At 39.2% G+C, this 25,224-nt stretch overlaps 1 protein-coding gene across 5 annotated transcripts; it reads right to left on the bottom strand.

Moving 5' to 3' along the window:
• Nucleotides 1-1,257: 1,257 nt before the first annotated feature.
• On the bottom strand, nt 1,258-22,373 carry LOC103849611. 5 transcript variants are annotated; one of them, XM_033288238.1, is made up of 3 exons: nt 6,369-22,373; nt 6,182-6,269; nt 1,258-5,792 (listed from the first exon to the last, which is right to left on the bottom strand). In XM_033288238.1, the coding sequence occupies exon 3, from the start codon at nt 4,539-4,541 to the stop codon at nt 3,558-3,560; it is 984 nt and encodes a 327-aa protein (XP_033144129.1). In that variant the 5' UTR covers nt 4,542-5,792; nt 6,182-6,269; nt 6,369-22,373; the 3' UTR covers nt 1,258-3,557. The 5 variants fall into 5 exon arrangements, with proteins under 5 accessions (XP_033144129.1, XP_033144130.1, XP_033144126.1 ...); XM_033288239.1 differs by having other exon boundaries at nt 1,258-5,416; XM_033288235.1 differs by having other exon boundaries at nt 6,182-22,373.
• Nucleotides 22,374-25,224: the final 2,851 nt, after the last annotated feature.

Raw genomic sequence — 25,224 nt, 5'->3', positions numbered from 1 at the left:
TCTGCTAATTACCACACGTCAAGCAATCAGAACACGAGAATAACAACAATAAAGTATAAGAAATCGAAAAAGAGAGCAAAGAAGATCTTATTCCGAATTTGCGTATGAGCAATTACAACAAGGTATAAGCCTGGGCTCGAGAGCTGTCGGCGAGATTCCTAGTTCTAGCAACCCTAAGACGGCTAAACCTAATTGAGTCGCAGCTTGAAATAACAAAAACGGAAAAATACCTAAATTGCTCTAAGTGCTAAGTTTGCTCTAAAAAAGTTTTCCTTTCATGCTCCTCGCCTAGGGCTCCTTATATACTATCTCCACGGTCGGTTTACGCTTTTACTCTTCTGCCCTTAAGCCGTCATAGCATAAAAATGGAGATATTCCATTTTTCCCGATCTTCACAATTATCTTCAAAACTTCCGTATTTATCCGCGGAAACTTGACATTTATCCTTCCTTGTGGGCCAAGCGTAAACCGTGCTGTGGATTACGGGCTTTTGGTTAGGAAATCGTAGGATGGGCCTCGAGTCGTGTTTTAGGTTCCTATGGGCCGTCTTCCGACTCGACACGTTTACTACAAATTTTCCGCGGTTTCTAATCCGCGAAGTTTGATTGATGAGTTAAAATAGCGGAAATCATGGACTGCGAAAAAAGGTCATGGACCGCTTGCTACGGTCTTCGGGAGATAGCATTCGAAGGTTTGACGAGAATGCATGGACTGGTGTCGTATCGATGTTCGGAAGGGTTCAATCGCTACACAGCGACCGAACTTTGGCTTGAGCCCGGTCGCTACGTAGCGACCGAGCTTTGGCTTGAGCTCGGTCGCTACGTAGCGACCGAGCGGGACGAGCGGTCGGTCGCTACGTAGCGACCGAGCTTCGGCTTGAGCTCGGTCACTACGTAGCGACTGAGCGGGACGATCGCTCGGTCGCAACGTAGCGACCGAGCGGGACGAGCGCTCGGTCGCTACGCAGCGACCGAGCTTCGGCTTGAGCTCCGTTGCTACGTAGCGACCGAGCGGGACGATCGCTCGGTCGCTACGTAGCTACCGAGCTTTGGCTCGAGCTCGGTCGCTACGTAGCGACCGAGCGGGACGAGCGCTCGGTCGCTACGTAGCGGCCGAGCTTCGGCTTGAGCTCGGTCGCTACGTAGCGACCGAGCGGGACGATCGCTCGGTCGCTACGTAATGACCGAGTGGGTCGGACGTTCGGTCGCTATGTAGCGGGCCGATATCAGCCCGGACTTGGTTGCTACGTAGCGACCGGACGGCGTGTATGCGCGGTAATTACGCAACGACCGAGCTTGGTTTGTTTGGTTTGAATCTTCAAGGATACTTCTTCGTAAAAACTTCGTATTGGTTATATTTTACGAAAGTTATATCTTTCTTTTTACTATCTCTTTCGGAAATACAATCTCCGAGGATTTTCGGGTGGTAATTCTGTCGTAACCGTTTTTGACCCCAACACTTCACATCTTCCTTCTGCTCTTCTCGAATTATTTGCAAGAGGTTTTCTTGATTCACTGCTCGTAATCCCAATGGCTCGCTGCCCTCGCCCTCTATGGCTGAAAGACTAACCATCTTGAATTCTGCGTTTGAGGCTTCTAAGTCTTTCTCAATAGATGTATCACTTCTCCTCTGACTTAGTGCATCTGCTACCACATCCGCCTTTTCTGGGTGATATTGGATTTGTAAGTCATAATCCATGATAAACTCCATCCATCTCCTTTGTCTCAAATTCAATTCTGACTGAGTGAAGAGATACGTGAGACTCTTGTGATCAGTAAAGATTTGAATCGTCTCGCCATAAAGATAGGATCTCCATATTTTTAAAGCAAATACCACTACGGCCATCTATAGATCGTAGGTGGGGTAATTCTCCTCGTTCTTCCTTCACTGTTTTGAACCATAGGCAATGACCTTTTCATCATGCATCAGTACACAACCCAGTCCTACTCGAGAAGCATCAGTGTATGTAGTGTAAGGTCTTCCTGGAGTAGGTAATGCGAGAATAGGTTGTTGTCGTCTAAGCTTCCTTTAATTGTGTAAAAGCCTTTTCCTCTTTCTTATCCCATCTAAATGATATATCTTTCCCAGTCAACCTCGTCAAGGGTTTGGCCATGATGGAAAAATTTCTCACAAACTTCTGATAACACCCAGCCAATCCTAGAAAGCTTCGAACCTCGGTAGCGCTGGTAGGGCGTGGCCAATCCTTAACTACTTCAACCTTTTCAGGATCTACTGCAGCACCCTTCTCTGACACTCGATGACCAAGGAATCCAATCTCCATTTTCCAGAAACTACATTTACTAAACTTGGCGAACAACTTACAAAACTGCACGTTCCTCTTTACTTTTGGAATAAATAAGTATCATCAATGAAGGTGATTACAAATTTATCCAAGTAATCACAAAATAAATCATTCATCAAGCACATGAAAGCAATTGACACATTTGTAAGACCAAACGGCATTACCACAAATTCATTGTGGCCATACCGGGTCCTAAAAGTCGTCTTCATGATATCAGACTCTGATATAGGGATTTGATGGTATCCTGATGCCAAATCTATCTTTGAGAATCAGCTTGCCTCATGAAGCTGATCCATATATTCATCGATCCTTGGCAAGTGATACTTGTCCTTTACTGAAACATTGTTAATCCCTCTATAATCGATGCATAACCGCATGGTGCCGTCTTTCTTCTTCACAAATAAGACTGGTGCTTCCCATGGTGAAGAACTCGGTCTAATAAATCCTTTATCTATCAAATCCTCCAACTGCTTCCTTAATTCAGCAAGCTCAGCTGGAGCCATTCGATAAGGTGCCTTCACTATTGGGGCTGCTCTCGGCTCTAATGTAATGGTGAAAGGATCACTTCGTGGTGGGGAAAATCCTTCCAATTGCTGGAATACATCCTGGTATTGTATTAATACTAGTATCTCTTCCAACTGTGTCCCTTGATCAAATCATTCTTAACTCATAAAGCAGATACACGTGATACTCCAGAACTTGGATGTATCCCATAGTATACGTTGATGGTTGTCCTCTTTCTTCAAGTGTAATTCTTCCTCAACCACAATCCAACTGCGCGTAGTATCTCGACAGCCAGTCACTTCATGTTGTCCTAAACGAACAACTAGCAGGTATGTCGGATATACCATTGATCCCACATGGATTGGAATCCCAAGTACACAACTATCGGCATGAAGGTTATGGTTCCTAGGGGTTCTAATCGAAACACCTACCTTAACTCTAATAAAGGTTCCCTTAAAACTCGACACTACCTCAGGTATCACAAAGCTATGTGTGGCACGCAAGTCAAAGAGAACATGCACATAATCAACCAACACACAATGTTCCTAACAATATTTATTTCACATTTTATATTTCATGCATCAAATTCACACAAACCAGCAATGAGTTAAAACCCTACTTACCTTGGTGGGGCTGTTGTGCTTCGGGCTTTCCTAACTCTAAACCATTCACTTTCTTTCCAATTGCCTGGCGCTTTGGGGATGGTTGAATCGCTAGTCTAGTGGGTGGTGCTGGAAGCGTTACATGTCTCTTATGGGGGCAACTTGGCATAATGCCTATTCTCACCACACGAGAACCAAGTAATATAATCAGGGGTTTTCCTTCCCTCACTATAAGGACAACTTCTAGAAAAATGGCATGTATCACCACAAGTGTAACACACATTTGGACCATTCGTTCTGTCATTCCTTCTTCCTCGGCCTCTCCCTCGATTAAAATGTCCTTTATTATTCATTCTTCGTATTCCTAGCCCTTCACTTCTGCGAGATGGCTCTACATGCTTCATTATGGCTTGTTCCTTTTCTATACCTTCAACATTTACCACTATCTCCACCAATTCATAAAGGCTATGAAACTCCACTACTTGCAGTCGGCTAGCCAAATTCGCTCGCAATCCTCTTATAAACCTTCGAATTAGTGCACCTTCATTCCTTGGTCCATAAGGAGAATATTTCCTTAGCTTTGTAAAATCTGCCTCATATTCCCTTACTTTGCGGTTGCCTTGAGTTAACTCCAAGAATTGAATCTCCAATCGGTCTTTTGCTTTAGGTGGGAAGTATTTCCGCTCAAACTCCTTTTTAAAATCTTCCCAATTGATCTCTCTTCCCATATAGTATTCTTCAACATTATCCCATCTATCAGAAGCATCTTTGGTCAAGTAGTATATTGCCACATCCTTCTTGAAATTATCAGGGTAGTGGATAGCCCAGACGTTTTTCTTCAAATTCCTCAGCCATGCTGACGCTTCGAAGGGATATGTTCCTCCAGGGTATCTAACGGTTCCAAACTTCTTCATTAATGTGACCATCTTCAGGTAATCAGGAGGGGATGATGGTCTTTGCTCTGATGATTCATCGTTTCTCTGATCAAGTCTACCTAGCAAGCCTTGCACCAATACTATAAGAGGATCCAAACTCCCAGCTGTCCTCTGTTCTTGCCTACAACATGGCTCGGGCGTCCTTTCATTCCGCCTTGGATTATGTGAAGTTGCATAATTCCGCCTTGATCCATACATCTCAGGTGCTTGATTCCTCTACCTCAAATCCTCATATTGTTCTCCTTGCTCATAGCCCATATGTGAATCCGTCGGATTTCTCCCTGTCGACTCATGTTCGTGTTCATAGTAATGATTATTTCCTTGTGCTATCACAGAATCATCTGTTACCTCGAGGTTTGAATAGACTCAGCGGTTTTCAGAATTACATTGTCCATATCTTGGTGGTGTCATCATTGGCTCCTCACTCCTTGTACGTCTTTGAAACATACAGTAGTACAACCCAAGGTAAGTACTAATCCCAACTTATCTAACAAAGGAGCATGTTGGTTTCCTATTCTACCTTTTGAGACACCTTTGACTCGATAAATTATTGAAAACAGGTTTCCAAGTGAGCAAAGTAAACCATGCTCTGATACCACCTTAGTTGTAACACCCCCGATCTGGAATAAGTAAAAGTTAATTAGTTTGCCATGCTCCAATCAAACAAGAACATGCACGATGAACTAAAGAACTCTAACCAGATCGAAGATACTACTACCACATGCCTAAACATTTGACCTGAGGTTCTCGGATCAGATCCAAAATCCCAAGATCATATGTCCAAGAACGGGTTTCCTAGCGATTCCAAGTTAAGGCTTTGCAACCCGAATTTGAAATTGTTAGTTAGTTTGTCTCGGACTAGGACTAGTATCATATGGAATCCAAGCATTTCACAAACTTTTTCTTATTCATATATCCTTTAAGTTCAACCACATCAAAACTTTATACATGTTCGGCCGATATTCAAAACCATATCTTACGTATTACAAAACATACATGTTTGTAAAAGGTAGAAAATCAACGCCAACAGCTTTGTGCTCCTCCGATCCCAAATGGAACCTACTACAGGTTACCTGCAAAAAAAGAGTCTGATGAGTAACTATTTTGCTCTGTGAGTCGGGTTTCCTAACAATTATTTATCCCCCCTCCATTATGCATCAAACATCCAGCAACAAAGATCAATTATATTAAGAAATATGCAATGCAAAAATAAAGCAATCACGTAAACAAGCATCCACTCTTCACGAGTGGTTAGATCATTATTGATCGTCGAGGACTGCCTCTCGCCATTGGTTCTATCTTGATATGAAGTCCATAACATATCCCTTCTTGCGCCCATTGACTCTAAACATCTAATAGTCGATGTCCCGGATAACACACTTGCTGCATCGTCATGCAGCTACACGGTCGAGGGTAGCTAGCGCTATCACAAGTGTCTTCACGTCCTGCCTAGAAATAATTTTGGTAAGGCCCCAGACAAGGAAAGGGCCTCGAGTGGACACCAATGACTCTCACGACAGTCCACCCGAGTGTCGGACCCTCACAGATCAAGTCCATGGATTTACGGTTTCCCCGTTAAGACATGATCAAACATGTTATATTATCTGAACCGAAGCCCAAACAATATAATGCAATGACACAAGTATATGAAACACAATATCAATGTATCAGAAACATGTTATACCCCTCGAGCCGAGGCCCGACGATATAGCGCAATATCTTTCACAAACATCAATCATTATCATATCATTATATATCTAAACATGCAACCTAGCAATACTTTTATTTTCTGGCGCTCACCGCAAACACAACAATCATAATCCATAACTGCGACTCACCTCGACACTTAGAAGAAAGTTTCGGACTGGAAACTCTCCTATCTCGCGGTCGGCTTCACTTTGAACTTTTATCGGGAAAACTCTAGAACTTTAGAAATATAGACACATGGAGGTTAGGATATGAAAGGAAAAGAAAAAAAAAGAAAGCTAATTAAAAAAAAAAGAAAGCGAAAGACCAAAACGTTACCTTAAGGGGGTGGTCTGCTATTTATAGGCTAGAGAATGATCTCATGGGGGTGGTCTGCTATTTATAGGCTGGAGAATGATCTCATGGGAGGGTTTTGGTCGTGCATGGAGAGCAGGAGGTGTCTCTGCCTCCCAAACCAACCGATAGGAGACAACTTGGTGTCTTAGCCACAATTTTGGCAAATAAAACCCTGCTTTATGGCTAGCCACCAAAGCATCCAATAGAAATGAGACAAGAATTGCTTAGAGGTGGTCCAGTCAAGGAGAAACACATGTCCAGCTGCTTGAAGGAGGTAAGCAAGTAGCTGCATCTTCTGGAAGCTTTCAAACACGCTTAACACTTGGGTCCAAATGGGCCGTATTTAAATCCCGAATGTGTTATAAGCTGATCCGAGCTGGCGGGAATGTTTATCTTTGAAAAAATCCTAGATTTATTAGACTAAAACATTTCTAAATTAATTCTAAGTTCATTCCTTTCTTAAGGCTCTATAATAAATTTTCGATTAATTTTCTCGTCCGACTAAGAATTTCTAGGCCGAACCGTGAGCATTTTCAATCTACTAAATTTCTTGAAGAATTTAATTCTTCAGATGTAAAACTATTCTAAGACTTTCTAAATTTTTCTTATGTACCTTGGGATCCAGAACCATCCACGGAAAAAGATTAATCCGACTTCCACTTATATGAGTAATTTTCTCGGCTGTTACATGATTTTTCCTTGTATGTGTTTTACTCTTTAAAGATGGTTATTACACGACCAATCTAAACTTTATCTCTTCACACTACGATCTTATAGATCTCATTTATTAGCCATGCGGCTCGCTTGCTTCTGCATTTCATTCCCCTCAGTCACATCCGAGCATGCAATCATCCTGAAACTGACTCCGCACGGGTTATGTATCAAACCTCTTAGGCTTCGCCTTCCTCAGACAAAAACGAAACAATATTCATACAACTATATGAAACATTATACGAAACATTTTTATTGGATAACTGAAACCTAAAGCAAAAAATCGTTTTCTACAACTATCGGCCATATTAACAAGGGCAACCAGTGCATACTTGGTCTATCAATCTCAAAACGCTCTTTGGCCCTCGGCCAATTGCGCCTTCCAGTAAAAGTCCGAACCAGAATTCGGCGTCCCCTTTAGGAAAATTCTAAACTAACATGACCTTCATGTTAACACGAAAGTACCATGGTCTAATCCTTGACCAGCTACGTCCTCGGCTATGCGGCTGAACACATCCTTCATGCCAAGCCAAAGCATTTCAGCAACCACCGCTCCATCGATCACTTAACGGCTAAACGACAATCCCTGATTTGTCTAAAATACCAAGTGACGATTACGCAATTTATTATGGTATAACACAGAAATGGAAATCATATGATAAAGACTTTACAATGAGACTCAGTCCTAACATCCAAACAGTTAACGAAAAACTTGAAATTGTCAAAAATCATATGGTAAAGACTCTTCGATTCAGCTTAGCCTCCAACGTTTTACCCATAAAACGTGACATGTAAGGAAAATTTTGTAACATAGCTCCTAGAGCTACATGAAACATCCTTTAAGAATACACGAAATAAATCTTCGGGGGCCAACTCTTCACAGAGCACAGTGAAGGAAAACACTTCTTCCCAGGGACAAATCTATGCGACCCCATGGTCCTAATTCATCTATCATTAATCAAACTTCTTTACATCCAAACAGGGTTAAGACTAAACCCTTGCAATATCGTGAAACATCTTCAAGCCCGCAAACATTTCAAGTACAAAATGCGGCACACGAAAGAAAAACCAATCTTCAGCATCATGGGACGTCGTAGATGCCTGAACAACCGTTTGTCGACAAAATTACCTTCCTCGATAAAGACACCCTCTTGGAAGACCAAACAGTCATACGCACTAACATCTCCTTAAACATGTATTCTTCGTGAAGACTCAACAGACTTAGCCATTTCATAAAGATAGCTCTCAAACATCTGACAGAAGGGTAATAGCGCTATAGAATAAACATGAAATTTTGGTCAACACTTTCTCAACTTAGAAATTGTTGTTGGAGAGATGCTCGATTCCTACCAGACAAGTCGTATAAGCGGGGAACCTATCGCGGACTATAAATCGGTACGAATCAGGTTGAAATCGGATACGGGATACGTAAACCGAAGTATTCATCGCACACCCTAAAACTGATGGTAAACCTAGGTCTTATCCTAAACCCAGCACACTGGTCTCTAGCATCTCAGGGCATGGTATCTAACGATACGAGATCCTAAAAGTTGTCTTTTCCTATATTCCAACGTTCACGAATCTTCGCAAAATTAGATTTTTCAAATTCACCTAAAACGAACAACGAATACGACGATCTAGCAAAGAGTTAGAATATGAGATGACAACTCATAATCTTCCCTCTACATTCACACGAATACAAATATGCTCTTAAAACACGAAACTCAATTAATTAAAAAGAAGCTGCGAAGAGGCAGGGATTCAAAGCCACACATAGCTAATCGCGAAAATATAAAAGTGACCACACTCGACCAAACCAAACAGCCAACAAGGCTACTCTCGAGGCTGATAAAGGTCCAATATACAATGCCATCGGCAGCAACATGCCCGATAATCTCTACATGATACACAACTAGACCGTAAAGTTCTCACAAGAAAACATGTCATAAGAACCTTAACTCTAGGACGAACTACGAAAGGCTTGATCCCTTCGACAAGGGTACGTAGGCAGCCTTCATAAGGCGCAGCCCCAATCATCTCACATTCCGTTCTCATGAGTAAGCCAACCACTGATTCCAACGGAACTTCTTAGCCGTTGATTCCACTTAATACGCTTATCACTACCTCGCAAGAGAACAAACGTAAAATCTTACGAGCTGGGAGGCTAACTATTGGGGTCAAAATCGGTCATGGCAAAATATACGTCTAAAAACTTCTGAGAAATAGCTTTCGGAAAATACATACGTAAAAACATAAAACAAACTAAATAGTTCTGAAAGTCTACGAAGCAATCAATAGAGAGAATCAGAACGGAAGAAAAGAGCCATCTAGCCCACTAGCGCATTCTCCCGCTAGCCGGCTAGCCTGCTCGTCATCTGGCAAGTTGGACCACTAGTCTGTTAGCCAACTTGCCATATGGCTAGTTGGACCACTAGCCGGCTAGCAAACTCGCCATCGGGCGAATTGGACGGTTAGTCAGCTAGCCTACTCGCCATCAGGCGAGTTGGACTGCTAGCTGGCTAGCCAACTTGCCATCAGGCGAGTTGGACCTATATCTGGCTATGGCTAGTTGGACCGCTAGCCCGCTGTTGGGGTCAAAAAATGTTTACGATGAAATTAATGTGGGAAAGTCCTCGAGAAACCTTTCTAAAAAGAAAATAAAAATACAGAACACTAAAAATTTGTAGTTTAAGTGTATTACAAGAGAAGCTTCTCGGAAAGGATCATTCAATCTCTCGAAGAAACGATTCTTTTAGGATCTTACAACTCTTTGCACTTAGAAACACTATGCATTTTTCTCGACATGTTATGTTTCTATGATTGGCACTCGATTACTAGACAACCTCGCCCAGCCAGTTTGATTTCTTGTTCCACTCTTTCAACTGAACTACGTCCGGCTTGATCTTCGAAAGGGGTACGTAGGCAGCCTTTCATAAGGTTCAGTCGAAATCAATCAAAACCTTTATTTTTATCTTTTTCGTTTGTTGTTGGTGGCTAGAACTAGGGAACTCGCTGACAGCTCTTGCGGCCGAAGCTTTTATAATCTCTTGTAATAATCGCAACGCTCTTACACAGATTCGAAATAAAGATATACTTTCCCCGTAAATTTGTTTTGTTATCTTTTCATATTTTCCGCATTTATTTGGTCACTTGTCGTTGGTTCTCGCACAGAATCCGGGACCTCAAGAAAAGTTAGGGTTTCCTAGCTTTCCTCCGATTATGGTAATCGATGATGTGAATTTTGGTTCCCACATTCGTGAGTGTCTTCACAGAACCACCATAAGCTTTGATGTTTATTGTACCAATCCCTTGCACTCCAACCGTGCAATCATTACCAAGAAGAACTTGCCCCGAAGTTAGCTCTTAGAACGTGTGAAACCAATCCCACCAACACATCATGTGGTAGGAATATCCATAATCAATTACCAACTTATCATGATGCCACCTATCTGAAACCGACAGTGCATCATCCCCTGAATAAGTATCTATCACAACGGCTGCTTCAGCTTCGTCTTCTACTCTGCCATATTTCTTCTTGTATGCATAACACTCCCTCTTGGTGTATCCCTTTTTCTTGCAGAACCAGGAAGATATTATAGACCCTGAGCTTGATCTAGAATTGCCCTTATCATTCCTCACTGGATCTTTCTTGTCAGTCCTTCCTCTAGCATAATATCCTTCACCATTATCATGTGAAGCCGTAGAGGTCTTGAGATCTTAATCTTTAGACCTTACTGCACTTGTCACCCCTTCCAACGACAATGTGTCTTTGTCGTACTTAAGTGTTTCCTTGAGAGATTTGAACAGTGAAGGAAGCGGATTCAGAAGCACAACCGCTTGAATCTCCTCTGACAGAGTTTTATATTCACACTTAAAAGGTAAGAGATAATCTTCAAGAAGTCATCAATATTCTCATCCATACTCCGAATATCAACCATCTTGAATGTATAAAATATGTGTTGCAAGTGAATTCTATTCGGTAAAGTCTTTGAAAGATATAATCTCTCCAGTTAGAATATGTAGAAGCAGCTAACGTACACAACTCGATCTTCCTTAACACGTGATCTCCAACATTGAGAATGATTAGGTTCATCTTTTTCTCTGATCTTTCATGCCTTTCGGCTTCCTCTTTCACCACCTTCTCCATGTAAACATCTTCGTCTTCATCCTTCCGAATCGCTGATACAGAAGGTGACGTAGACTCTTCTTGAATCCTCTTTTTCCACAATCAGAAGTCTCCCTTCCCATCAAACCGTCCAACCTCAATTCTTGCTTTCGCCATTGATAACCACCAACTTTGCTCTGATACCACTTTGTTAGCAAAATTGTTTGACCTTAAAACATAATCAAACACACAAATTCCGACACATTTTCGGACAGATTCGCCGACGTAAGTTACAAACTATAAATTTGTATAATTATGAAGAACATAAGAAGAACTTGAAAATATAGAGGATAGACACAAATAATTGTTTATCTAGAGTTCATCTAGAATGGCTATGTCTATGGGTCCTGGCAAGAGGCAATCCACTATAATCTTAAGAACAAAGATATAGAACCTCTCTCTTTCATAAGCTTACAATAGGCTTACTTAGACAAGAGAGAAGAGAACAGACAAGCTCCTCTTCCATAAACCATATTACATTTACATAGTTGGATTAGGGCATTCGCCCTTTTCCATAAACCTAATAGGAATATTTACAAAATACTTCCAACTTCTATAAACCATGAAAGTAATATTTCCAGGATTCTATCAACTTCCATAACTCCATGAAAATGATATTTTTATTTCCTAATTTGACGTCCTTGTCTTGGTTTAAGTTATGCGATCTTGGTTGATTTCCATCACCAAACCCCGACGAAGTCTCTAACGGATTCCTTCACGTAGTCTCTGATGCAGTCTTTGACAAATCCCAACAAACTCCCCCTTGATGACATCAAAAACGATCCATTACTTAGGTTAAGCAAACCCATGCTTTTGTAGGATGACACCGATGCTCTCGGTCATCCCATGGAAATTTAAAGCTTCCTTAAACTTCCTAACATAAACCACCTTGGTTAAAATATCAGCAGGAACTTGAAACCCAAAATTGAAACTCAAGTTGAACTTGAAATAAAAACCCAAATATAAAACCCAAATCCAAATCCTAACGGTGCTTTGATATGTAACTCTTGTCTTATGAAAAAATTAGGTAGATCCATCGCTTACTTGGCATTAGCTTTTTTCTTTCCGGGAACATTCAGAAAAGTTCTAATATGATCATCAAAGAGCTTTTTCTCAACCTATATGAAGTCCAAGTTGTGGGGAAGACAAAGGTTCATATAATACGGAAAGTCCCAAATATAATCTTCTTCCCCCAATTGTTATATTTGCCTTAATCATATACACTACGAGAAAGGTTCTTGTGTCCATTTCCTCCACAATCGGCTGTTTTGTGCACTCCTTCAATGTTGTTTATTCTGTCAGTAAGAATTTCCTCTCTACTGTCAACCATAGTAAAGGAGAATCAGTTATTTTATTCCTTATCTCAACGGTTAGACATGTCGCCTGTAGAGATAACCCATAGGCAGAAACGTTCAATGATTGTCAAAGAAACTATGTATTCTTCCATGTTGTAACCAAAATGACTTCATATCATATAAACTATATGGACAAGTTAAAAGACCTTGAGTCATCCAACCTGACATCATGTCATAACCTAGAAAGTCATTAATTGTCCAAAATAATGCGGCATGGATTGTGAATTTTTGCTTCTTCGGAATATCATATGCTTTTTACCCTATCACTCCATAAACTTTGCAATTATTCAATCAACGGCTGCAGATTATTTTCATTGATCTTCTTTGGATGTCTTGGCCTGGAAACTAGTACCGATAAAAATAAATATTTCGTTTTACACATATACCGGGAGGTAAGTTATATGGCGTTAAAATTACGGGCCAGACCTAGTGTTTCACCGTTTATACCAACTGGATTAAATCCATATGTTGATAATCTTAGATAAATTCAATTTTCCGCAGCAAAATTAGGATATACCTCGTAAAAATGCTTCTACGTTGCTTAGTCAGAAAGGTGATGTATTTATCCTTCATGAGAGACATATTTTGTATGCCATCATATTTGTGATGCAATCGCCTAGTTGATGCTACAATCTCTCCATAATAGGTATATAAAACATTCTTTGTTTTAGAAGATTTTTCCCTTCCCATGCTTCTTGTGATACCTATTTTTTCCACAAAACCGATACAATAACAGCTGATGATCTTCCTTAAAATAACATGTGATTATCCTAACAAATATCAATCTTGACAACATGGAGACAAGCGCTTTCATCAACTTCGTTGTCTCATAATATGACGCATAAGCTTTATTTGGTTGTGGCAAAACATCTTTAAAAGTTTATGATATCTCATCCACACATGACTCCACTAAATTATGATTGGTTTTTACTTTCATTAAACATGAAGGCAAGTATAATTGAGTAATTCCTTCAATACATCTATCATATAGTGGTTGATTGGCGGCTTCAAAAGTTTGAAACCTTCGATCTTAATATTCCTCATCATTAGGTACTTTCATTGCATTCTCCAATATATGGGTTGACCCAATGTCTCCTCCCATATTAACATTTATGTTTTGCTTATATGACTCTTCTTTAGCATACTGTGTTTCTTCTCTTATAAATTGATCAGCCGTTAATGATTCTCCAACATCATAGTAATTTTCTCCACAGCTTGACAATACATTAATTACCCTTGAAGCCGAATCAGTTGATGAGTCTCAAAGATGTTCTTGCATCACATTTCTTTTGGTTTTGACATCTTCCACAAAGACATAACATGGGTTTCCTCTGGTTGAAGAATTTTGATTAGAAGCAAATGTGATAAATACTTCAACACCTTCCATAAACTCTCTTTAAACATAATTATGGATAAGATCAAAATGTATCGATCCATCCACTTTCTTGCTTAAAATTTATTAGACACTGAATTCTCAAATTTATTTCTCTTAAGTTTACGTTTCAAGCTTCTTACAATACGAGAGTGAAGGCATGTTTGATTTTATAGAAAATAGTTGCCAGGTTTTTCCTATGATTCTTGCCATGATTTTTGTCAAGTTTGCCTCAAAAATTGCTACGAATTTGGAAAATTGTGTGAGATAACTATAAAAAAAAACAATAATTTACTAACTAACTAAAATCACACCCTCTCTCATTTTTTTCTTTTTCTATCTCTCTAGCATCTTTCTACAAAACTAATTTTTTTTTCTTAGCTATTTCACAAATAAATCCATATGAATTTTGTGACGAGTGTTTACATGAATTTTTTTTTGAATATATCACATATTTTTCTGCCCTTTTCTATCGGATGGTATGGCACTATGGATACTTACTACGAATTTTGCCATGACATGTATTTGTGGCTTTTTTATTTTTTACTATTGTCAGTACCCGAAATGATTGGTGGGACGTTTTTTGGTGGACTAGCCAAGAAATTGCCATGATTAAATTTAACATTATTTACTGCAAATATTTTTAGCCACGATTAAACTATAGAAAACTGTTGCTAAAGTTCCCACGAGTTTCTATGTTATATTTCATTGCAATTTTGCCACGGTAATTTTTTTTGCAATATCGTTACTATTGTTTCCACGGTTTAATTCGTAGAAAATTCATGGCTTTTTACAAAAAAAAATTCACATAAAATTTCCATGTTTCTCATTTTGTGGTTATTCTGGCAACTTCATGGCTTTTTATTTTAGCACACAATTTTTGTGGATATAAAAGATATTAATCTCGGTTAGCAAATATATTACTTTCTTCTGAAAGAAAACATGAACAAACAATAGGGGTAGAAATGATTGAACATTAACTACAACAGCAGTTCTTGCGATCTATCCATGGAAATATAATCACTTGAGAACTTTTAAAAACTAAAAAACGAAGAAGAAACTAGATCTCAATTTAGATCAAAAAGAATATTTATAAAAAAGATATTTTTTCTCTAAAAAATACGAGATAATAAGAATTGTTGTTACTAAATAGGCAGTGTATTAAATTATATTCCAATTTACCTATGTCAACACAGAAATATTTCTAAATCCATGGAATTTACTAAAATAATTAAATCATATTATTAAATTATCAAAATAATAAATAAATTAAATATTACATAAAATAAATTAAATACAATTATCATACAGAAAAATAAGGTTATTTTTGTAAAATTTTAGATATTGAAAAATACTTCAACATTGGATAAATATAATATAGTGTTGGTAATATTTTAATATTTAAACTATTTTAATTTATTATATGAATAATTTGTATATTTAAAATTATATTTAAAAAGGATTCAAATCGGATTTGGATTTTTTTCAATATTTTAAATCAACTGAACAAATGAGACCAATGTCTGAACTTTTTGAATCGGATTAACTGATAACGGATCGGATCACAGATCCAAAATATTTTGTCCATCCTTACAACTAGGGGCACTAGGTGCTATAATGATAACGAAGTTACCAAAAAATAATAATATCTTCTCCAAAGATAATTCCAGAGAAAAGGAACGACCACAAATTGGGTATATGGTGGATAAGTATCACATGATTAAATTGTGAGAATCGATACCAAGTCCTAGTTGTTCAATAATTGTATATATTGTGGATACATCACAAAATCATTTTGGCAGTTTTCAGGAACATGTGATTACGTTTCTTTTTCTCCTAGCTCAGCATGTGAGTAAGTTGTGAGAATCGATACCAAGTCCTTTCTTCTTTTTTATTAAAATATTATAAAAATATTTTTGACTCCAAAAACTATTATATTTTGCAAACAAGATGTTATCTATAAATTCAGACCGCACTAGAGAACATCGAACACAAACGAAAACAAACAAATCCAACACGACCCAAAACTGGATAGCTCAAATCCAGACTCGTGATATTCAGATGGCGAGACGAAAGGAAGAAAGAGAAATATAATGGAGAAGTTTGGTCAGAATAGACATGAAGAGCCGTGCTTGAATAGACGCACATAAAGCATGTGGATCAGGGCCAAATAAGTGTTATATATTTAGAGTAGGGGTGGGCAAAATAACCGAATCGAACCAAACCGAATCGAACCGAAACCGATTCAATCCAAACCAAAGTTCATTTAAAATCATTCGGTTGAAATTTTTTTCAACCCAAACGGTAAAACCGAACCAAACTAATACACTGAAGTGTTTTATAATTATTTAAATTAAAAATATTAGAAATATCAAAATATTAAAATCCTAAGATAACGCCCACGTAATTTCCTTTTTTTCAATAGCGTATATTTTTAAATCCTAAAGACTAAAGCTAAAACCTAAACCAAGTCTAATTAAAAACAAACTTCTCCACAGCGTCTCTTTTTTTGCGTCTCCTACTCTCCTTCCTGCATATGTTTTTCTTTTGGTGGTGTGAATTCTAATAACTTCAGGTGAGATTTTTAATATCAAGTTCTAAGAATTTGTTACATATATTTATACAACTGAAAAGTGAAAACATCAAATTATTCTTTTAGCTTACTAACGATTATTCATATGTTTGTAGATGGATAAAGGAAAAACGACCAACAAAAAAAGAAAAGAGTTTGATTGTCCGACACAGTCTCCAGTCTAAAAGAAAACTGCCTACAAAATCACTTGCATGGAATGTTTTTACTAGGCTTGAAGATGATGACTCGAGGTGTTCCTGCAACTACTATGGTAAAACATATTCATGCAATCCTGCTACAAGTGGAACTACTAACTTGAATGCACACAAAAATAAACTAAGAGAAATCCAATTAAACCAAACCGAAACGCAAATTGAATCGAATACAAAGCAAACTGAACTTAAACGAACCGAATATAACCAAACTGAAACCGATCCAAACCAAACTAACTATGGTTTACTTCAGTTGTACAAATTCTAGAACCGAACTAACCAAACCGAACCAAACTCGAACCGAACCGATAAAATAACCGAAGTGCCCACCCCTAATTTAGAGGGCCAATATTATCATCAACTTTACATAGCTCTACTGGTATATACTTCAGGTTGCGTATTAGAGATTAAGACTTTGATTCATAAGACATAAATTTTAACTACTTTCTCTGACTTTTAAAGATAAAGAGACCAAAAAAAAATTTTCCTCTGGACCAAAATTTTTCAAGCCCGGCCCTGCGCACATGGAAGCATAGACAGTTCCATGGGCATGGATCAACCAAAGTGACAGGGTAACTAAATCTAACATCAACACTCCACACCGGAGACAAGGTCTGACAAACAAAACCACTCCGAAAGATTATTCACCAACCAACACGTACCTCCATCGCTGATGAGAAAATAAATCCCCAAAACTGATACCACTCAAATTACCTTAAGGAGTGATTTATACTCTCTCAAATAAGAGGTCGAGTTGTAGTACTTAGGGATCAAATTCACAGGGAGCTAGGGAACCTAGAGATTCTATTATGATTTGTTAAGCAAGATGTTTTAAGAGTTTTAAAAGTAAATTGCAGTTTTATATTGAACAAGTATTTGTTCAGTAGCAAGTTTTGGGGTTTTGGTGCTTAAAAAGGAAATAACTAGACTTAGGTTTTTATTCAGGAAAGTTGGAATTATAATCCTATAGATGCCTAATGAGTTGCATGCATGATAATATAAAGATCAACTATTTGATCAACAAGTATTTCGGCCTTTGCAAGCATTGACTTGTTGACTATTAACTAGATCAATGATCTCAACTCTCGTTATATTGATCTATAGAAAGTGTCGATCGATATTCCAATGGGTGTATCGATCAATACACCTTTTGCACCGTCGATCGATTATTCAAGTATGATATCGATCGACGCGCTCTAGTCAAGCTTTATGTGCATGTTGAATGAATGATTATTAAGCTTACTAGATTTTCTCTTGCCTTGCTCATAGCAAGAAACAAAGTTCAATTAGAATGTTTTCAGGATGAGAATTAGCTATGGCTTTTATCAATCAATCCTAGGGCAAGTTCTAGGTAGCTAATCTAGACACATGCATTAATAAAAAATTCTAAAGATGATTATCAGAACTCAGCATTCTATAGTTGAGGCTAATCTCTTCTAACCTATTTAAACCCTAAAATCTAACAAGAGAACTACTCAGACAATAGTTAAGTATAAAAACTTCGTAGAATAAATAAGATAAATATCAATGGAGTTCCAATCATAAATTATAACTTTGTATCTTCTCTCCTATCTATCAATAAAACAATGAAACACAAAGAAAGCACTGTCTGCCTCTAACATGGCGGCAAAGCTTATATAATTAGGGTAAAACACTTTAGGGGCAATCTTGTAAAATAGTGAAATATTGGGCTTCAAGTCGGCTTTGACCAAATGGAATTTCTGAGCGTTTCGCTATCAATCGACACTATGACTTGTGTATCGATCGATTTTATCCCTCCAATATCGATCGATTGTCGATCTCTATGGTCATCTCGGGTGCTTGCTCCAAATATCTCCAAAATGCTCAAAAATCATCACTTATCTTCAAAACATTCCTGATCTTATAAATATAATAAATAGATTCTATAATAATATAAATATTAGTAAAAACACCTATAAACTATGGATGAAAATGGGGCAAATCCGTAGTCTATCAACTCCCCCAGACTTACCCTTTTGCTTGTCCTCAAGCAAAACAAACAGGCTGTCTCTCTGAAAGAGGTTTTATAAACAGCAGGGACTCACATGATTTAAAACTTAGAATCATCACCTCTATAATATTGCAATCCACATCTAAGAAATCATAATCAGAAAAGCACATCATACCATATCCTAGCTTTGCAACCAAATTCATCTAGCCAACAACTTAGCATAATCTTGTCTTTCATTCCCCTCTACCAACGTCATTTCTTAGCATAAAATAAAAGTGAAGGCTTTACCTTGGGAGTATCGATCACATGATTCAAAGATTTTCAAACAAGTATCTAGACCTGCAGGTAAACATTAGTTCTTATCCACTCTCTCTACTAATTTTCTCTCTTGGTTAAAAATCTGCTTATATGCAAGATCATTAACCAAGATTGGACATGCTTCCATGAATCAAGCCTTAATGGTGGTTGTCACCAAGTCCTGTTCACTTCTTTTTGACCTATATCCTAGGATAATTTGTGAAGCAAGCCTTAATGGTTGTAGCCACCAAGTCATGTTCTAATCCTTTACTTATTAAATTCTTATGAAGCAAGCCTTAATGGTTGTAGCCACCAAGTCTTGTTCGAATTCCTTCCTTCAAAATAGTGATAAATCTAGATACACAAGGCTTTACCTTCAAGACTTGTTTGAAGAATCCAATCTCATGTATACCAAGCCCCAAGACAAGCAGTTGTGTCAGGTTTATTGTTGGAGGTCAGCTTTGGTTCCTTCAAAACAATCTTAGTAAGAGTGGTTAGTTGACAGGTTGATCCACTTTAGTATCTCTAGTACTATCTGCAATCAGTAAGTCTAGAATGGTGCTAAAAAGTGGTTAGATATCTAGCAAAATCTATAAGTTCATAATCCCTTTCTTGACTCAATAATAACTTAATTTGAGAACATTTTTAATAAAACTAATAAGTAAATAAATATCAGTAAACCTCCCCCCAGACTTAAACTACACTGTCCCCAATGTAAATTCAGTCGGAGTTATGGTGAGAAATAAATCATAAGGACCCAATGTAACAAGTAGGAACGATATACCAGACCGGAATAGATGTCGACCGATGTAAGGATGTTGATGTCGGTCGACGCAGGTAAGGCAATGTCGATCGATGTCGACTTGTTCGCATCGGTCGATACAGATGGCAATCGTCTACTCGGATCGTCTTTTTGTTTTGTCTTTTTTTTATGACCTGCAAGAATTAAAAACCAACATAAATAGTAAATCAATGAAAACTTAATAAATATTACCTAATAGTGGGTTGCCTCCCACTCAGCGCTTTTGTTATAGTCATTTAGCTTGACTTTGGAGGTGTTTTGGCTAGTAGTGTTGAGAACTGGGACTTGTTGGAAAACAAGTATCCATCCCCTCTTTGCGCTTGTTGAACCATGTACCAGTGAAGCCTCTCATTGCTTCATCCCCTCTGCGCCATTTATCCTTTATTGCTGCAGTTGTGTGTTTCAGTCCTCTGCAATCTTTCACCAAGACTCTCAAGGTTGAATTCATGTCTGGTAAGTGTGGCGTAAGTATCAGCTGAGATCTCCTTTCCATGGTATGGTGTGTTGGACGTGTTGGATGTCGTCTTTGCTACTAGCCGGCCTCGGTTTGTATCACTGTCGATCGATGCTGAATGATTGGTGTCTATCGATTTGTTGATGCGCATGTCGATCGATATCGATGTTTCTGGTCGGCGTGCAATGTAACTCTGACTCTCCACCAAATCCCCTTGTATAGCTTCAACCTTGGAGGTCAATGCACTGATGGTAAGGTTCATTGGAAATAGATGTCATCACATCTCCCATTAGGCCTCTCCTCTGTAGTTTCCAGAGCTCTGTAGATCCCTTCTACAAACTGATCTATCTCTTCTCTTGTGTTGAAATCCGGTTGAGACTTAATTGTGTGTGGGCTTGGCGGATTGTTGTCGATCGATTCGGCCAGGCGGTTGTCGATCGATTCGGCCAGGCGGTTGTCGATCGATTTGTGATGGTGTCGGTCGAGCGATGGTGATTGTCTGCTGTAGATCGATTGTGGTCATCTTCTGTCGAGCGATGGAGGTCGAACAGTGTCGGTCGCATTCTGAATTCGGCTATGTCTTGCTTCATCTCCTCCATGTAGTAGTTAGCCAACTTATACTATCATTCAATGGATAGTAGACACCATCAAGCTTCATCTGGAAGGCTTCTTTGTTCCTTTCATGTTCACCACATACGCCATAGAACATCTCATTGATCTCGTCCTTAGTGTAGATCTCTGGTACCAACTTTGTCAGTGTGAATGAGCTAGCATGTTCAGGAAGACATATGTAGGCTGGCTCATCTCTTGAAGCTCTTTCCAGAAGTCTTCTGATATCCTTGTTGTGAATTGAGATGGAGTGTTCATCTAGATCTCTGGCAAATTCTCGATCATCTCTGTAGACTACATACTCATCTTTCTCTTCCCAGTAAAATTTCCTGTTACCATAAAGGTCAAAAGCTCTTCTCCTGAATTTTGGCTGTCTGGTGATCATTAAAACGTCTATGTTGATCGATGGATGATTTGTAAGGCAAGATCGTTGTTTGAATCTGTTTTCTATGCCACCAGCTATGTCATATAACTCTTTCGTAGTCTTCTGTTCGATGTTGCTGCGTTAATGCATGAACATATTATTTGCTTCATTGGTTGTCTAAAGGATATATGCGATATCTTCTCGAGATACGTGTAGTGTGCGGCCGTCTATTGCTTTTGCGAAGCCATTAGGATCCTTGAAAGTACCAACTTCATCTCGAGTTAGATACTGGTTATCTAATTTATCTTTTTCGCTTACAGTGATTTTCGGTATTGAATGGTTGTCGATCGATGTGGTATAGTTGATGTCGATCGATTGTTGAGGAAGCTTATCGATTGATTGCTGATGACGAGTGTCGATCGTTTGGCTGAAACGAGTTCTTTCCCAGGCAGCTTCTGCTTGAATCTGATATGTATCATCACGCTTTTGCATGTTGAGCAGCCTTTCGTCTGTGAAGCTATCTTGTAGTTTATCTGCTCCTGGTATGTAGCTTACTGTTTCTACTGCAAAGCTCTCGTGGTGGTGTTTATCTGCCCAACTACTAATCGAGTAGTCTCCGTCTCGCACAGAGTTGAAATCAGTTTCGAGCTATTTGAAGTAGGTAGTGTAGGTCGATGCTTGCTTTTGACATCGTTGTTGAGGTTGAGTGTCGATCGATGGCCAGCTCGTCATGTCGATCGATGGTGCAGTCCATTTTGAGAGGAATGGTGTAAGAGTTTATCTTCATCATCAAGGATGGCTCTATACTCAATGGCTCGTTCTTCCTCATAGTCTTCATCATACTCATATGTATGCAAATTTTGTCTGGTGTAAGCGTCAATACTGGGGTTGTAGTAGTCATTCTTGTTAACTTGAAGAGAAGAAGTGGAGAAGCAAAAGTGATGAGTTGACTTGTTGCTTGTGCAAAGACATGGCAAGATCTTCAGAGATTGTATGTTAAGGCTTTGGGAGAGTCTTAAGGTTTCAGAAGTGGTCTGATGAGTGTGCAAAGATAGGGTTAAGTCCAGGAGGGACTTAGACACCATTTAGAGAAGATTTGGGTCAGACAGTAACTCCAAAGTTACCACAGTAACTTTGGAGAGTTACCACAGTAAGATTGGAGAAGTTTATGCAAGTTGGTGTAAAAGTGAATAGTGAATCACTAGTCACTATTCAGGTTGACTATTCACTATTTGGGTCACTATTCAGGATGTGAAGAGTGTGCATAGTATATGGATAAGGCACCAAGGTTTGAATCTAGTCAAAGGGAATCAAGAAGATGCTTTGTGGAGGCAAACAACCAATGGGAGCTTCCTTGTGTGTGATTGGCTAGTTCTGGTCTTGGACAGGCTGTCTCTTGCTGTAAAGAGAAGGGAGCCACGACCATGAACCTGGACAGATGCATGGGAAGATTAGGAGGAGCCTAAGGAGAGCCAATCACAAGCAAGGAGCCAGCTTGCCTTAGTTTGAATTAAAGTGAGCCAGCTTAGCTTATCCAATCAGCACACATCACTCAGATTACAACAAGACCAACTCATCCTCACCATCCATTCCTCTTAAGTTATTTCTATCCATTAGATATAGGTTTATGAGTTTGCAAGAGTGTAAAACCTATATAAAGACCCTCATGGGCGTTTGTAACTCTCTTAAGAGAGTATGGGGGTTTTCCCATCTCCTTCATAAATATAAAAGTGTGTTCTTGATCAGATTCCCTTAATCTACCCCTTTCTTAGTCTCTAATCTATCAAATCTCTCAAAGTCTCTTTGTTTCTGATTCAAGTTCATACTAGTTTCATCAGACCTCTTATTCAACTAATTCAAGACCTTATTCTTTGCCTCTAATGGCTTCTCATACACATACACAGCCAGAGCTCTCAAATCTCATAATTCTCCCACTCATCTGGATTACTATCGACTGATTAATCATGTGGTATGTCGGTCGACTTTTGGTTACCACTGTCGATCGATGTTTCTGTGTGAGTCTCGATCGATTCAGAATATTCAGTTTTGTACTCATCTCCACGGTGGTAAGCTGCAATGATTCTTGGATCATTGATTCTTCTCGAGATCGTATGTGGCTTCTTGACTGGAATAGGGTTGTAGTGGGCATTAGGATCGATGAGTGTTAGACACAACTGGTTTGTTTGCAAGTTGCACACTGCTTCCATTGTTGACAAGAAAGCTCTCCCAAGAAGTAGAAAAGAGTTCCAGTTTAACTTGATGTCCAAGAAATGAAAATAACCTGAAACTAGGGCATTATCAATCTGCACGTCTAGGTCTCTCACAATTCCTCCTGAGCTCTTCTGGGAACAATCCACATAAGTGAACAATTCCTGCGAATGCTCCACCTGCAAACCCAGATGGTCTGCCATAACCCTAGGTAGGATGTTGACTGATGCTCATGTGTCGCACAAAGCATGTGGTAATTCAATACCCTGCATTGTGCATGATATTCCAAATTGCCCAGGATCACTCTTCTTCTTCAATGTAATCCTTATCCTCATATTTTCTGGCTTCATAGAACATTCTCCTAATGTCTTATTCTTTCTCTCTGGTTTCTCTGAAGAACATCCACAATATGTGGCTGTAATAAGCTTCTTCGAATGGCTTATGTAGAGAAATCCTGAAGACTCTCTTTTGGAAATTTTCCTTGTCCTTTTCATTAGCCCCCTTCTTCAGATGTTTCGCTACTTTTTCCTTTGTTTTCCTTAGGGTTCTTCCAGTAGAAACCCTATCCTCTTCCATAGGATCATCTCCATCATCTGAAGGTTGACAGGCTCCGGTGGTTGTTCTGAAGGTTTAGGTTTGGGCCTGAGTGCGTTAAGTCGTGCCACATCTATCTTCGGCATTTGCACTCGGTAGGTGATAGGGGCTCGTCGATCGATAGGAGGTGATGGGTATCGATCGATATTAGCTTATGAGTGTCGATCGACGTTGCTGTTGGTATGTCGATCGATTCAGATATTCTCTGGACTAGGCGGATGTGGGTGTTTTACTGAAAACTCCTTGTGAGTTAGAATCTTCACGGCATTGCAAGACGCGGTTGATTCTGTAGGCGTTGTCGATCGATGCTCTGTTACTCCTGTCGATCGATTTTGATAGGTGTATGTTGATCGATGCTAGGTGGTTGGTGTCGATCGACACCAATGTGACCCGCCGAAACACATCAAACTTTCTACCTCGAATTCGCCTTCTCTTCCTTCACCAGTTGACAAAAGTCATCCTCAATAATGGCATTCACGTGGTGCTTCATCACATCATCCCCTACTCCTCTTGTTGAAGCTTCTTGCCTCCTAATAGTATCTCCTTTCTGCACAACCTGTATCTCCATCTTCTTCACATGAGAGCTCAAAGTCTCAAACTTTGTGTTCAGGTTGGTGTAAACAGAATATATCTTCCCGTTGAAGTCCACTGTCATTCGCTGATGTGCCTCAAGAATTCTATCGAGCATCTCTTCAATCTGGCTCTCTTGAGTAGGCGGGGGTGGCTTCTGGTAGTAGGAACTTCCAAAATTCCGGTTGTTTTTGTAGCTGTTGTTGAAGGGTTTCTGGTACTGCGAGTTTTGGTTGAAGTTACTCCTATTTCCATAGGAGTTTTTGTTTCCACCCTTGTTTCCTTGGAATCCAGCTCCACCAATGTAGTTTACTTCTTCTTCCTCTGTTCTACCCTCTACAGCTTCTGCATCTTCAACAAAGCTGACCTGCTTCTTGAGAAGCTTGTGAACACTGTCCAGTTTTGCCTTCACCTCATCCATCTGATCATTCCCAAGGATGGTGGCATATCTCTTCCTCTCAAAATCAGTGTTCTTGATGTTGTTGTTGGAAGCTAGGTTTTCAATTACCTTGACTGCCTCCTCTGGATTCTTGGTGTTGAAGTTTCCATTGCTGGAAGCATCAAGGGCCATTTGGTACTGC

Source organism: Brassica rapa, chromosome A03 (assembly GCF_000309985.2).
Source record: "Brassica rapa cultivar Chiifu-401-42 chromosome A03, CAAS_Brap_v3.01, whole genome shotgun sequence".
Lineage (NCBI taxonomy): Eukaryota > Viridiplantae > Streptophyta > Magnoliopsida > Brassicales > Brassicaceae > Brassica > Brassica rapa.
This window is presented reverse-complemented; position numbering and strand designations above follow the sequence as displayed.